The sequence below is a fragment of the Gekko japonicus genome, unplaced genomic scaffold, assembly GCF_001447785.1.
Source record: "Gekko japonicus isolate JY-2015 unplaced genomic scaffold, Gekko_japonicus_V1.1 scaffold647, whole genome shotgun sequence".
NCBI lineage: Eukaryota > Metazoa > Chordata > Lepidosauria > Squamata > Gekkonidae > Gekko > Gekko japonicus.
The window spans coordinates 13,762-28,378 of record NW_015167072.1 but is presented as its reverse complement, the minus strand read 5'-3'; the positions used below and the strand labels follow the sequence as shown (position 1 = coordinate 28,378).

The 14,617-nt window shown below is 43.6% G+C and overlaps 1 protein-coding gene across 2 annotated transcripts in view; it reads left to right on the top strand.

Moving 5' to 3' along the window:
• Positions 1–14,617, top strand: part of MDFI (MyoD family inhibitor) — a 65,661-nt gene that overhangs the window by 42,514 nt on the left and 8,530 nt on the right. For both annotated transcript variants that reach the window (XM_015412704.1, XM_015412705.1), the window contains exon 3: positions 3,259–3,477. In XM_015412704.1, the coding sequence (XP_015268190.1) occupies positions 3,259–3,477 (219 nt within the window). The remainder of the gene's footprint in view (positions 1–3,258; positions 3,478–14,617) is intronic.

Sequence of the window (14,617 nt, the reverse complement as noted above, 5' to 3'; positions counted from 1 at the left end):
TGGAGGGTGATGGGGGCAGAAAGAAAGAATGATGGGGTGGGGCAGAAAAAGAGAGAAAGAGTGATGAAGTGGGGAGGCAGAAAAACAAAGAGAAAGATGACAGGTCAGAAAGAGAGAGGAAGTCACATGCATGGAGGAGAAATAGAGAGTAAGAAAAGGGGGGCAGAGGGGAGAAATAGTGTGAGAGAGGTAGAGGGTGAGGAGAGGAAGCAAAGGTGTGACGAATGAGATAACCATCCCACAAGTTTCTTGTGGGCCTCCACTTGTCTTTTCTTATCCTCAATTTATATGCACATTTGGGGGCAGCCGCCCCCTTATCGGAAAGAGAGTCCTCGTCGCCACTGGATTTGCTGTCATCTTCTTCCTTCTTGACCTCCGCTGTCTCTCCCAGCTGCACTCCCAGGAACTCTCATGTTTTATGGACAGAGTCAATCTTTTCTTTTTTATCGTGTATTTTGAAAATGATGACTTCTGGAATTAACCATCTGTAGGCAATGCTGTTTGTTTGTAGAAAAAGGATTAAGTCTTTATATTTCTTTCTCTTTTGCCTTATTTCAAATGGGATATCTTTTAGTATCCTGATGATGTTGTCCCCGATTTTCAAGGGTGTTCCTGTAGTTGCTTTCAGGATGGAATCCTTCACATGCCTCTTTGAGAATCTGACCACTATTTCCCCAGGCAGATTATTCTTCTTGATGTACACAGAATACAAAATAACTGGTTATTGTTGAAGAAGTATATTATGTAATTGTGAGGAAAACATTCCAGGGATTGATGTATGGCTTTGATATGCCAGTTATGAGAAATATGTGAACGGATACTACTGAAGAAAAAGTGCTGAAGCATTTTGTTGTAATAACCATTTCTGTTTTGTTCTTTTTTCTTTTTCTTAAAAAAAAATTTTTTTTTGGAAAATCAATAAAGAGAATTTTTTTTAAAAAAACCTCATCATTTCTGGTTTTCATCAGAAGTGATATCACAACAGTCCAATGGTGTACCCCCACTTCCTCCCCACCCGTCTTTGAAGTCCTAGAAGGGAAGAGAGGGGATCTCTTGGAGGCCTCCCCCCCATGCAGTACACTATTGTGTTCCCAGGGAGTGTCCCAGTGAAAATCTGGGGCCTTTTCCCCCAGAACATCCCTCAACAGGCTGTGCTTGTCACTGCCCATCATGTTCTGCAGCAAAGGCCTGTGTGGATTAAAAGAGCTTGCATACCTTTGGACTTCAGGGAACAGAAGCACTGAACCTGAAGTCAATAATCTATGAAAGCGTAACTCCTTACATTAAAAAAATGAAAAGTAATTTGCAATGCACAAGTATCAGGTGTCTGCCAAAACTGCATTAAAGTGTCACAAATAAACCTCTATTTGTGGCTCCCTTTGCACCCAAATCATGATTGAAGGCCTTCCTGGTTTTAGAATCTTTTTGCCATGCTGTCCACATCCAGTCACCTGTAATGGACAAACTGAGTCATTATATTTGAATGCAGAATGACAACTGTGTAGATACAACAGGCTTTAAACATTGCCACCTGTCATTTCATCCATTTATCAGTCACGCTTGTAGAAGCTTTAAAGCAATGCTTCCTCACTGGAGATAATCTACAAAGCTGGGAGGGCATTTGAGATTTTAGGCAGCCCTCTCTCCTTACTTTCAATGGATTCTGACTGCAAACAAGGGAGAGTTGTTTTATATGGCTCATCTCACCCTGAGGATAAAATGCAAGATCCTAGATTTCTCTGACAGGTGCTTTAAAAAGTGGCACCCAGCAAATAGGCATTATCCCTAACATTATGGTTGACAGATGGCCACCAGTCACAAGAGTCTCATTGAATATACATCTGAGATGCTTAAGTCCTAAATATACCTATAGAAATGGAGTGTTGCTTTAACATCCCTTTTCAAAACTTCTTATGAGCCAGTTTGCCACCTCAGATCTTCACAGGGTGGGTGTTGGTTTTTTTGGTAAAATTTTAACTGTCTGTTACCTATGAGTCAGTATTTCATTTTAATGAGCAGCCTTGAGCTATGGTTGGGTAAGAGATGGTATTCTAATAAATACATTGAGTGGGGCATTCATGTGTAAGTTGAAGGGCAGCAGTGAATTAAAGGTTGAGAACCACTGTTTTAGAGGTAGAGTTGCTTCTCTTTTTTGTGTCAACGTTCCCTCTGTGCCTTTGATTATATGTATTGCAGAAATGATACCAATTTGTGAATAATAATAGATTACTGAGGATTAACTCTATTTTGTTTATACTTGACATGTCTGGTTTTTATATGAAGAAGATGCCAACTCAGAACTCTTCACTTTCAGGCCAAATTGCAGGAAGGTGGAAGGGCTTAATTCAAATTAGTTTAATCATGTGAACATGCCTGCAGACTATTTACTGTCTGGTGAAGGTGGATGCATTCACAAGGTCGTACTCTGTACATTGCTTAATTAATTCCAGAAGCCATGGCTTTCTTCTTTCATATCCATTAATATTGTTAGAATACTCTTGTATGCACATCTTTTCCCTGCACAATGACTAATGCGTGTTTGAACCATTCTTCGGTCCATTCCATCAGGACAGTAAAAAAAGGGATGTTAATGGAACTTATTTTGCCAACCCTTTCAATTCTGTATCGAGTTATTTTTTAAAAATAGCTCTATTTCTAGGGCCGCCAGGTCTCCTCCAGCCTGCAGCCCTGGTCCCCTGCCACCACTTCTTAGGGTGGCAGTGGGACAATGGGGGGGATGACGTGATTTTTGATGTGATCCTGGAAGTAACTCAAAACCACTGAGTTTTAGTAGACTCTTAGATCATCTTCCGGTGGCATCACTTCTGGGTTTGCATGGGAAATCACATTGTGCTGTTGGAGGGATGACAATTTACATGTCTCCCTCCCCGACTGTCACTTGCCAGTTGGCAGTACTGGACTTGCAACCCTTATAATGTTTCAATGATATTCCCTGCTTTTCTCCCAAATGGGAGCCCAGAGGGTCTTATAAAATCACTCTCTCCTCTTCCATTATATCCTCACAAAAGCAACCCTGTAAGGTAAGGTAGGCTGCCCAAGTTTACCCAGCGAACCTTCATGGTGGAATGGGGATTCAAACCTGGGTCTCACAAGAGCCTAGTAAAACATTCTAACTACTTTCCTATGCTTGAGGGGCTGGCCTGAAGATGCATTTTCCCCAGAACCTTTGGCGCCAAGTAAGCCTGCTGTCTTGAAGATAAAATAATGCTCATGTTGGAACCCTCTCATTTCTTTCAGGTCGGGATGCAAACACAAGCCCTTCCACCATGCCAAATTCAGTGGTAGCACCACCTATTCCAGAACGTCCTACATCTTCTCAAAATCAGTCCACAACCGTGGAGGAAGAAACCCCATCACAAGAACATTCAGTATGCCATCAATCCTTAGTGAATGGAACAGCATCTTCCAAGGCAAAATCAGAGGGAGACTTTTCTGTAGCTACAGAAGCTGTGACACGTAAGTTTATCCTCCCTTCCTCTTATCTCCTGCTCCTTTTTTCCTATTCAATGTGAATTTTATTGAAATTATATAAATGCAAATGGAAGACTTGCACAGAAGTGCAGAGAGCATCTCATTTTTCCTTATATCTCCTTCCCCACTATTTCCTCTTTTTTTTTCCCTCCTGGCATCTCCCATATCCTCTCCCTTTCCCTGGTTCTTTCTCTTCTACCCACCCATCATCCTACCTTTATCTGCCCCCCTGTCTTCATCTCTCCCTCCCCCTGGCAGCCTCTATGCATTTGTGGATGGGGAACCAGCAAGGACTTGTGGGGGGCACCTCACTGCCCCTGAATTTTCCTCTCCCCATATTCCTCTTCCCTTCCTCTTGGCAACTCCCATATCCTCACCTTTCCCTGCGTCCTTCTCTCCTTTTCACCCACCAACTTAACCCACCTTTTACCTGTGAAGTAGGATAGACTGAGAGACAGTGACTGCCCACGTTTACCCAGTTAGTTCCAAGGCAGAGTGGTGATTAAAACTTGGGTCTCCCAGATTCTAGTCTGAAACTCTAACCACACTGGCTTTTGAGGGGTGGCTGCTTTGAACAGTAGTAAGTAGCTGGGTCTGGGTGAATCATGTAACTTGAGTAGTATGAAGTTGCCCAGTAGTTATATCCAGGCTTGTCCCTGCCTCAAATACCAAAACAACCCTTGAAATGGCCCCGCTCTCTCCCCCTGCCTTTTATTGACAGAAGCCAAGGCTTCAAGGTAGACAAGACTGTTGTGGTTGCCTGGTAACCCCCCACAACAGCCACTGAGAGGGCATTCATGTGTTAAAGCTACAGGTGCTACTTCTATTATTGTGGAAGGTTTTAACCCCCCCACCAAAAAACCACATGCATTTTAAAAATCTTTATATCTAATAGTGAAGTCTGGCCCCCATCTGTGGATATCTATATCTATGGATCAGAGCCACACTGACACTAAATGGATTTTTCTGTAAACATGGGGGACCCCCTAGGTTGCAGAAAAAATCTGAAATGTTAAAAACAAATTCCCCCCAAAATAAATGCTTACCCAATTTACTGTTGGGTGCCAGGGAGAGGCCCGCTGGTGTTTGCTGTGGAGTCCAGGAGCCACAGTGGCCTGGTGGCAGCTGTGACAGAGCTCAGGAGCCTGGCTGCTGCAGCTGATGAAGAGACCAGCTGGAGGAGTCACTCTTGGCTGCTGCAGTGTTGGAGGCTAGGAATCACTCCCGGCCCGGCTACAGCAGCAGACTCCAGTAGCTTCTCCAGGCCTGGCAGTGGTGGCAGTAGGCTCTGGGAGCTGCTCCGGGCTTGGAATGGCTCTCAGGCACCGCTGCCAAGCTTAACAATGGGTGGTGTGGCCTGGAGCCAAAGCAGCCACTGTGGCTCCCCGGGTAGGGGAAAAGGGGAGGTGAGATTATCTGGGGGGGAGAAAGGAGGAGGATTGTCTGAGGGAGGGGAAGAGAAAGAGAAATAAGGGGATTGTCTTAGAGAGGGGGAGAGAAAGAAGAGAGGGAGATGGGGGAAGGAAGAAAGGAGCAGATTGAGAACGGGTGGAGGAAAGAGAAGGGGAAAATAATCTGAGGAGTGGGGTAAGAGAGGGGGAAGATATGATATACAAGGGGTGAGGGGAGAAAGGAGGGGTAAGAGAATTGCTAGGAAAGGGAGTGGGGGGAAGAGGGGGAGACTGAGAGAGAGGGTGAGGGATAAAGGGGGGAAGTTTAATAGATAAGGAGTGACACCAGAAAGGGAGGGGGGATCTTTGACAGAGAAAGGGGGAGAAGGAAGGAAGGAAAGTGAGGGAATGTCCCCTCCCCACAAGTTTGTATTTGTGTTTCAGATTTTTCTGCAAACCTTGGGCCTTTTCAAGTTTATAGAAAGATCTGTCTTGTCTGTTCATGGCTCCAGTCTTTGGATTTAAGTGCAGATAGAATTGGCCATATTGAGAATTAGCTAAATCAAAGACTGTTGTCCTTTCCATAGAATAAATCATTAAAAAAGCAGTCAGATAGGTGAATTAAGTTTATGAAAGCAATGAATACTTGCTTTGGTTCCAGTAATCAACAAAAGATCAATGGTTCTTAGCAAATGTTTCAATGTCGTATCGTTGCTTAGTTCGACAGTTTCACTTGATTTAGAGAATTGATCTCTTTGTCGATTTCCCAGTCATCCACTTTTTTAACTGTAAGGGTCTTCAGTTTCTCTCCACTTCTGGTGATAGCCATTTTTGATGGTGTTAGTCAATTTTTTGCTAGAGAGGTTTTTTTCCTTTCTGTCTCTTCCCCCTCCGCCCTCCCTAACGTTCAAGGCAACACAGACCATTTTATACAGTAGCCTCTATGTAAGCTTGGAAATCAGAATAACCAACATGTTGTCAGTTTGGAGTGAGAAGCTTGGAGGTATGATCTTAATTTGGGGTGGGAGAGATCAGACACTGGGGGATGGAACTAACACTATGCTGATACACTGTTGTGAAATGCACTGACCTGCTACCACTAAGTAGTAACTGAAATGAGAGCTTCTGTGCATGTTTTGTATTGACATGTATAGGGAAACAGGAGGCCTAGCACTGCTGATATCATATGATGCACCTACATTGTAATATCTAGCATTCTTTAGAAGCACAAACCAGCTGTTACTGTGTAACTGAAGGAGGCACTGTAGTGATGTTCATAAGACTTGCCTGGTCCACCCCTTCTCCTCCACTGCCATCCTGTGGTACCTGCTGGTATGTAGATGACTAAGCTGAATGGGGCTGAAGTAAGCAGAGAAGGGATGGAGAAGGGGTAATGAGGAATGGGGTTTGGGGTGAGGCAAGGAATAAAAGCAAGAAGCAGAATGCATTTTATAAGTCTTTGGTGTATGAAGGTTGTCTTTGTAGCAGAGGGTCTTTTAATGTTTGGGGGGGGTTAAATTCTGTGCAGCCAGTGACATGTTGTTATCTATGCTTTTTATGGTTTCACTGCTCATCATTGTGTGGGTCTATTTTGCAGCTGTTTTATGAGTTGTATTTATTAATTTTCTGCTGCCATTGTTTTATTAACTTTAGTTTGTTTTATTTAAAATATTATATTTTTATCTAAATACTTATAAGCCTGCTGTTCTTTCAGATAGGTGGGACCCAAGGTGGGTAACAACAAAATCAATATAAGATAGTATAATTAAAAAAACAATAGAATTAAAACAACCAACCGAAAAACACTTAAAATATAATTCAATGGAATTTCTGTCTTTTAGTGCACCCACAGAACAGAACTGTCATGTTAAGGAGCCAAAACCTCTTCTGAAGAGTTCTGTTTTTACAAGCACTCTGAAAGGGCAACTTAAACATTTAAGGAATATAGCTATTACTGGGGGGAGGGGGTTAAAAGCCCTCCAGTGGAGGAGGAAAATGGCCACTGCAGGGACTGAAGTAAGAAAAATGGCATCAACATGGGCACACCTTCCTATTTTATCCCTTTTCCAATTGCACTCTGCTAGAGCAGTGTTTCTCATGGGGGGGTTTTGGGCTAACATTACACACTTGTGTACAATGTGCATTTTAGCATTAAGTGTACTGGCTCCTGATGTGTTTCTAAAAGGGCCTGCATCTCTAGAGCCATGCCAGGGATCTTCCCTTTGAGGAGAAGAGGAGCAGGGAGGATTTGAATTGTGTCTGCAAATTGCCTGTGTAGAACAAAAGGTGACTGGAGAAAGGGCACAATGAAACTGTGTGCGACTGCAAGACCACATGCCTGTGCATCTGGTACTGGGCTGCCTGCCTGTTGACATTCTTCACCTATGAGTCACTCTGCAGTCATGCTGCACCCTTTGTGCAGAGAGAGCTTTTAGCAGTTATGCTCCCAGATGTTGTATTGCCTCCTCACTCTGCCATAGGTTTTCATACACAGGGACACATTCTCCATTAGCCCTTCTGGCCCAGGCAGCTTTAAGCTCTGGTAGGAAAAAAAGACAAGTACCTTGACTGTGCACACACACACACACACAGTAGCTGAATGGAACCACGCACAACATTTTCCATTGGTGAAATGGTGCAGAGGCAAAGAGTTAGTCTTCCCTTTCCCTGGTGCCATGTCCTAATCCATATTGGACCTTCTGTGGCAGCTTTCTGCAGCCAAATCACTTTCCAGGTGCACCTTCTCATGTAGTTTGGCCCTAAGGTCAAAGTTAAGAAGAGCTGATGCCTTAATGGTAACTGTAGTTAATCATCAACCAAAAATGCAACAAAAAACTTTTCTTTAGAAGAGGAATACAGAAATCAAATAATGCCGAAGGGCAAAATGGTGGAATGGGTAGAATGTTGGGTTTCCATAAGGAAAGGCCTGGTTGAAATCTCTGTTTTGCCTTGAAGTCTGCCGCATGGTCATGATCAGCTTACTAAATCCATTGAATCAGTCCCATAAGGATTATGGTGAGGATGAATGAAATAAAGACTGTACGACAGTTTGTACCTTCATTAAATGGAATGAATTATTAAGGGCTCAGGGCACTGAGTAATGTATTCCTGAGTACAATGTACACATGTAGAGGGTTCACTTATGAAGGACGCCTATACAAACACATATAATGGCTGTCACCTGCAAATGTGGCTCTGAAAGTCTGTTCGTATCAGGTTAATTTCATACTACATAGGGTCTGCACTAAGTAGCTGTTCAAAGCTCTGTTGAGCCATGATTTCTGCGCCTCCCCCACCAAATAAAAAGCTCTGCTTATGTATTAATGCTGCCTTAACTGTTCGTGAAAGGAGGTGGCTTTTTAGTGACCTGGAACAGGAAGCTCCTCTAAATATGTGCACAACCTATTGGTACAATGCACCCTGAACTTGTATGGGATCCTCTGATTATTATGGGAATGTCTATGAGAAAAAGCCAGAGGACCAGTGCTGTGTCGTTGGCTGCAGTCACACACACTAAATAATCCACTTTGAATCTACTTTCAGTGCCCTTTCCAACTGGAAAGTGGATTATTTAGTGTGCATGTGACCACAGCCATTCTTATGTATTAATGCGGCTTTTACTAATGGTCAGTTACGGAAGCTCTCTGAACAATATGCATTCTGGAGAAGGCAAAGTAGAAAAAATGGAAATGATTATGTTATGAGAAGGTTCTTCACCCACATGTTGTTGTTACAGTCAGTAGAATTTTCACTTGCAAGAGATATTAAGCAAGCAGATTCACCTTGTTTTCTCCATGTAAAACATTCCCATTTGAGACAGTGGGGGAAACAGAGTGTGGAACTACAAAATCAGTGGTAGATGGGAGCAGTGGACCATGGGACAATAGTCATCCAACTGACTGTTCAGCTTCAAATTTGATTTGGTGCTGGAATGTCAGTTTGTCAGGCATAAAATAGTGGTTCTTGAAGTAAATAGGGTTACTTCCGAGCAAGACAAACCCTAGCTGTATTGCAGTCTTATAAAGATAGTAGCCTGATCAAGGAGATGATTGTGGCACTCTTGCTTCCTCCAGACTGTCCTTTAAATAACCCCCATGTTTCAAGTGAATTGGACCTCTTGTTGGCTCCTGAACAAAGTGCCCCCAGCCATCCTCTGTTGCTTGCTATGGAGGGTGGGTGGGAAATTCCATCCTTTCTCCAGAGAGCAAAGAATAGCCAAAGACACAAGAGCAAGCAAAGCAAAAAGCCTCTCAAAGCAGACAGAACCAATGGACTCAAAGAACCAATGCAGAACCAGGAAATCCTGGCAGAACCGCAGGACAATGTGGCGAGTCTAACACAACAAATGTGCAACCTAAGAGTCCAACCCAACGTCAAGCCAGAGAATCCTCCAAGCCAAACCAAATGGGACCACTGTTGCAAGCCCAACAAATGTAAACTCAAACTTGAGAATCAGAGGCAGTATTGAACCCAAGAATCCTTTTCAAAAAGCAAACCCTACACAAAGCAACTCATACAAAGAATACAGTGTTGCAAAACCATTTCAAAGGAGAGAATCAACACCAACATGGGAAGCTGATAGCAAGCCCTGAGAAGACACAGACACCTGGAGAAATAAAGAAAAAAACTTCCTGGAAGCCTTAAAATGCTGGCTCCCAATATTTCTGGTTATTCCTGAATATTTTGGGGACCCACTTCCTGCTATCCCGGATGCCATCCAGAGACCCAAATATAACTGGAGAATATCAATAAGGTATTTTTCAGGTATATATTTGGACCAGATATATCTGAACGTACTTCCCTAATTTCAACTTCTTTTGTTTCATTAATCTAAACTACTCTTGAGAAATCAAGAATAAAATTCCAAATTAGAAAAGAAAATCCCAAATTATTTCTGATTATGCTCTCAACCTAAAAGAAGGGTTTCCTCCCTCCTTTTGGTTTGATTATCTTTTTGTTATTATAATTTCTGTGCCATACCCAGTTCATTTAGGTTGGCTTGCACAGAAGAAATTCTCTTTGCACCCAGGGTTTCCAATTCTGGGAGGGAAATGCCTGGAAAATTGGAGGTGGAGTCTGGGGGACGCAAAGGTTGAAGAAGGGAAGGATCTTAGTGGGTTATAATTCCATACAGTCTACTCTCCAAAGTAGTCATTTCCTTAGCAGAATTTACCTCTGTAGATCAGGTGTAATTCCAGGAGATCTCCAGGCCCCACCCTGTGGTTGGTAACTCTAAGGCCCCGGTCACGCGGGAGATTTTGGCCCGGAAGAGGGAAGGATCGGGGGCGCAGCAAACGGGCGCGATCTCACCACAACATCTGGGAATCGGCACACACCCGTCCCCGATCCGTCTCTTCAGGCCGGAAATTCGGTGCAAAAAAGAACCTGCAAAAGAGCAGGACTTACCTGAAACGCCATAGCAAGCACGGCCGTGGGATCGCCGGTGCGCCCGCCATCAGGAGCAATCGAAGCTCCTGGCTGAACTGCGCATGCGCACACATGCGCAGCCGGCTGCCTCGTCCTCCCTTCAGTGGCTTCCCCTCCCGGCATCTGATCGTGCCAGGGAGCAACTGCACGGCGGCTCAGGGGATCTATCTGATCCCGCCGCTACGTGTCTCTTTTGGCCGCATCAATTTCCCCCCGTGTGGCAGGGGAGTAATTACATCTACTGGGTCTACAACCTACTCACATTCTTTCACCCTCTGAAATAGAGAAGTATTTAATGTTGGTCTGTTTTTATATTACAGAGTATTTTATGGAGGGCAAATGTAATAAAAGGCCGAGAATGAAATTCTTATCATCAGTGGAGTTTCCACCTGTAATTATCTGATTAGGGGATTCACCACTCTATAATTTCATCCCCCAAATAGTGATGATTATAATAGTTCACCCATGCCACTTCAGTTAAGGTCATGTCAGTGTGAACCCATATTCTCATGGGTTTCATTTGAACTCAAATGATGAAATTCATTTCTGGCTGAATTTGAAAACTGGATGGAAATGCATATAGCAAGGTGCTATCTCCTCCCAGAAAAGTTTAAGTACAGAAATTGCATCTACTCTCCTCATCTCATAAGACCAAGTAGGTATACTTGGAAATTTCAAGCTATTTGCATTAAGTAAGAAACTTTCGTCATGTGGCCACTGCATCTCATGAGCATTAGCATACTAATGTATGGTGTCTTGGGTCAAAAGGTGCCTTGAAACTGGCATTGCAGCAGACTGAAAACCTGAGTAGAAAGTGAGTTCATACCCAAGGTCAGAGAACATAGGGCACTTTATTTGACAGACAATTAAATTCCAGGCCAGGAAGCCTCCTTCCTGTAGTCTGTTCAAGGAAACAGCAGCTGCATTTCTCAGCATCCACCTCCATTTTCCTCTGTCCTTTGAGACAATGTGCATCAGAATAGGATCCTGTGTTAAATTAGAGCAGTGGGATCAAATATGGAAGAAAAATATTAGGATTACGAAAGCTATTCCGTATAAAGAAAACATATATAAAATGTTTTATAGATAGTATGTAACACCTGAAAGGTTAGCTAAAATTGACCCGAAATGTTTGAATAAGTGTTGGAAATGTGAAAATAAGGTTGGCTCATTTTACCACATGTGGTGGAATTGTGAAAGATCTAAGAAATATTGGGTAATGGTACACGAAATCTTGCAAAAGGTACTAGGGATGGTAGAACCATTTACACCAGAGACTTTGTTGTTGAATATTCTACCTGATAATTCTAACAAGGATGATCGCTATTTGATTGTTTTTTTAACTACTGCTGTAAGAATTCTCTATGCAAAATATTGGAAATTACCGGAGATACCAACAAAACGAGAACTAGTAAATAAAATCATGGAGGCTGTGGAATTGGATAAACTGACTTTATTGATAAAAGGCGCAACAGATTCGACATTCCAGAATACTTGGTCACGATTCTATAATTGGTATGATAAACATATGTAGGCAAGCTTGCAAGAGACAGACAGAGTTTACTAAATGAAATATATACCTGTTAGGATGATAGAGACAGAAAAGTTGTTTACACAGTTCATGAGAAATTGCTATTAAGGTGGAATAGGCATCAGTATAAATATTGGTAAAATTGAAAATAACCTCCATGTATCTTTTTGTACGTTAGTACATATGTATATGTACGTATGTATTTATATGTTATGATTGTTGGTGTATGTTATGTGGAAAATGTAATAAAACCCTGCCCCTTTGGGGGCAGTTTAAAAAAAATAGGATCCTGTGTGAACATAACAACGTTTGCTAGGTACCCTCATTAAGATTATTTCTTTGCTACCCGTTGCATATTGCCTAATGCCCTGCTGTCATGAGAAAAGAAGCATGCTGTATTTAGAAGTCTTGTGTGTTTTCAACATGATTCAATACTGACCCTTTCCATCTCAGAAGTCTTAGAGTCCTGTCCAGCTGACACTCTGAAGAGAATACAGCTTCTGTTCCCCAGGTTGGCTCAAAGTACTTTCTGCCCTAAAGCCTTTCTGCTGAATCATTGCTTGTTTATGAATCAGAGAGAGAAGAGAAGAGACATGTAAAGTCTAGCAGGGAAAAACACTGGTCCTCCTGTTGGGGGGTGGTGGTGGTATTTGTTTTCTTTGCAGCCAATCCAGAACCATGTCCTGGTCTAGACTCTGCAGGTATATTCGCTGGAAACTACAAGATTGCAAAGGATGAATTCTGTGTATGAATTATTTTCTCCTGAAAAATATCTTGCCTGGTGAAGATAATTTTCCAAACAGGATCTAGAGAATCATAAGCTGACATCACCTCTGAATTTAGGGGAAATCATAGACCCCCTGTTACATGAGCCACAGTGCCTTTCCCTTGGCATGGCAGTGGGAGGAAGAGGAGCTGTTAAATCTAACCTGTTTTGTTTATTAGCCTGGCAAGTGCCAAACTCTGGTTTGTGATGCACTGCATTTAAGATTGTTTTTCACATTACCTACATACATATCCATTGCATATATGTGTTTGTGGGCAGTGAAATATATATGGTGTATGCTTACTATTGTATGTGAAGCATACATACATATCTGTATTGTACCACACATTACATGGTAAGGCTTATAATCGAGACAGGAAAAAGGTGATGCTGGTTGGGAAGGCCAAGCATGGCTGGTGTTAATCTACCAGACTTTGATGAGTTTAAGCTCATCAAGTTAAGAGCTTGAGGGTACCCTTGGTGGATAAACAGGTTTTATTTTTTATTTATTTATCCTTAGATTTGTATCCCGCCCTACCCCTGAAGCACATGGTGGCTAACAAGGGCACAATGTGCCAAAATTAAAACAATAAAAACACATAATAGAAAACAGTAAAATACAACAACAAATTTAGACACAAGATGGGTAGATCTTAAACCTAATGGTAGCTTTACCAAAATCTATCATCCACTTCGTGCAGGGGCACCTCGCCCCCCCAAAGGGACCAGATAGTCGTGATGATGGTGCGACGGTGCATAGGTAGCAATGATGGAGTACTAGTGGCTGCGGCTCCTACTCAAAGGCCTGGCGGAAGAGCTCCGTCTTGCAGGCCCTGTGGAACTGAGAAAGATCCCGCAGGGCCAGGATCTCCTCCGGGAGCTCCTTCCACCAGGTAGGAGCCGCCACCAAAAATGCCCTGGCTCTGGTCACCGCAAATTTAACATCCCTGGGGCCTGGAATTTCCAGGAGATGATGACTCCCCGACCGTAGTGCCCTTGGGGGAACATATGGAGAAAGGCGGTCCCTCAGGTAGGCTGGGCCCTGGCCATAAAGGGCTTTAAAGTTAAGAACCAGCACTTTGAAGTGAATCTGGTATGCTACTGGCAGCCAGTGCAGCGCTTTCAGCACAGGCTGATTTTATTTATTTATTTCATTCCATTTTTATCCCGCCCTCCCCGCACGCAGGCTCAGGGTGGCTTACAAGGCACAAAGTGCAATAAAAACAAACAGATTAAAACAACTGAAGCTAAAAATTCACAACTAACAGGATACATGAAAGACTAAAACTATACACTCCCCATTGCATATCAGGAGGAGGTCAGAAGGTCAGAGGGGGGGGACGCCATGGGCCGCGATGTTCCAATTACTCCCTCGGCCCAACCTGGCAGTCCTACTCCGCAGTTACACGGTGGTGGTAGTGGCGGCGGCGGCTCCTACTCAAAAGCCTGGTGGAAGAGCTCCATCTTACAGGCCCTACAGAACTGTAAAAGGTTCCGCAGAGCCCTGATCTCCTCCGGGAGCTCATTCCACCAGGTAGGAGCCGCCACCGAAAAGGACCTGGCCCTAGTGGTAGCTAGCCTAGCCTCTTTAGGACCCGGGGTCACTAAACAATGTTGTGACCCCGACTGAAGTGCTCTTTGGGGCCTATATGGGGAAAGGCGGTCCCTCAGGTATGCCGGACCCTGGCCATGTAGGGCTTTAAAGGTAAGCACCAGCACTTTGAAGCGAATCCAGTACACTATAGGCAGCCAGTGCAGCGCCTCCAGCATAGGTTGGATGTGTTCCCATTTAGGGGCACCAACCAACAACCTGGCCCCGCATTCTGCACCAGCTGCAGCCTCCGAATTTGCAACAAAGGCTGCCCCATGTAGAGAGTGTTACAGTAGTCTAGCCTCGAGGTGACCGTCGTATGGATCACTGTGGCCAGATCGCTGCGGCTAAGGAAGGGGACCAACTGCCGCACCAGCCGAAGATAATAAAAGGCTGCCCTGGCAGTGGCCGCTACCTGG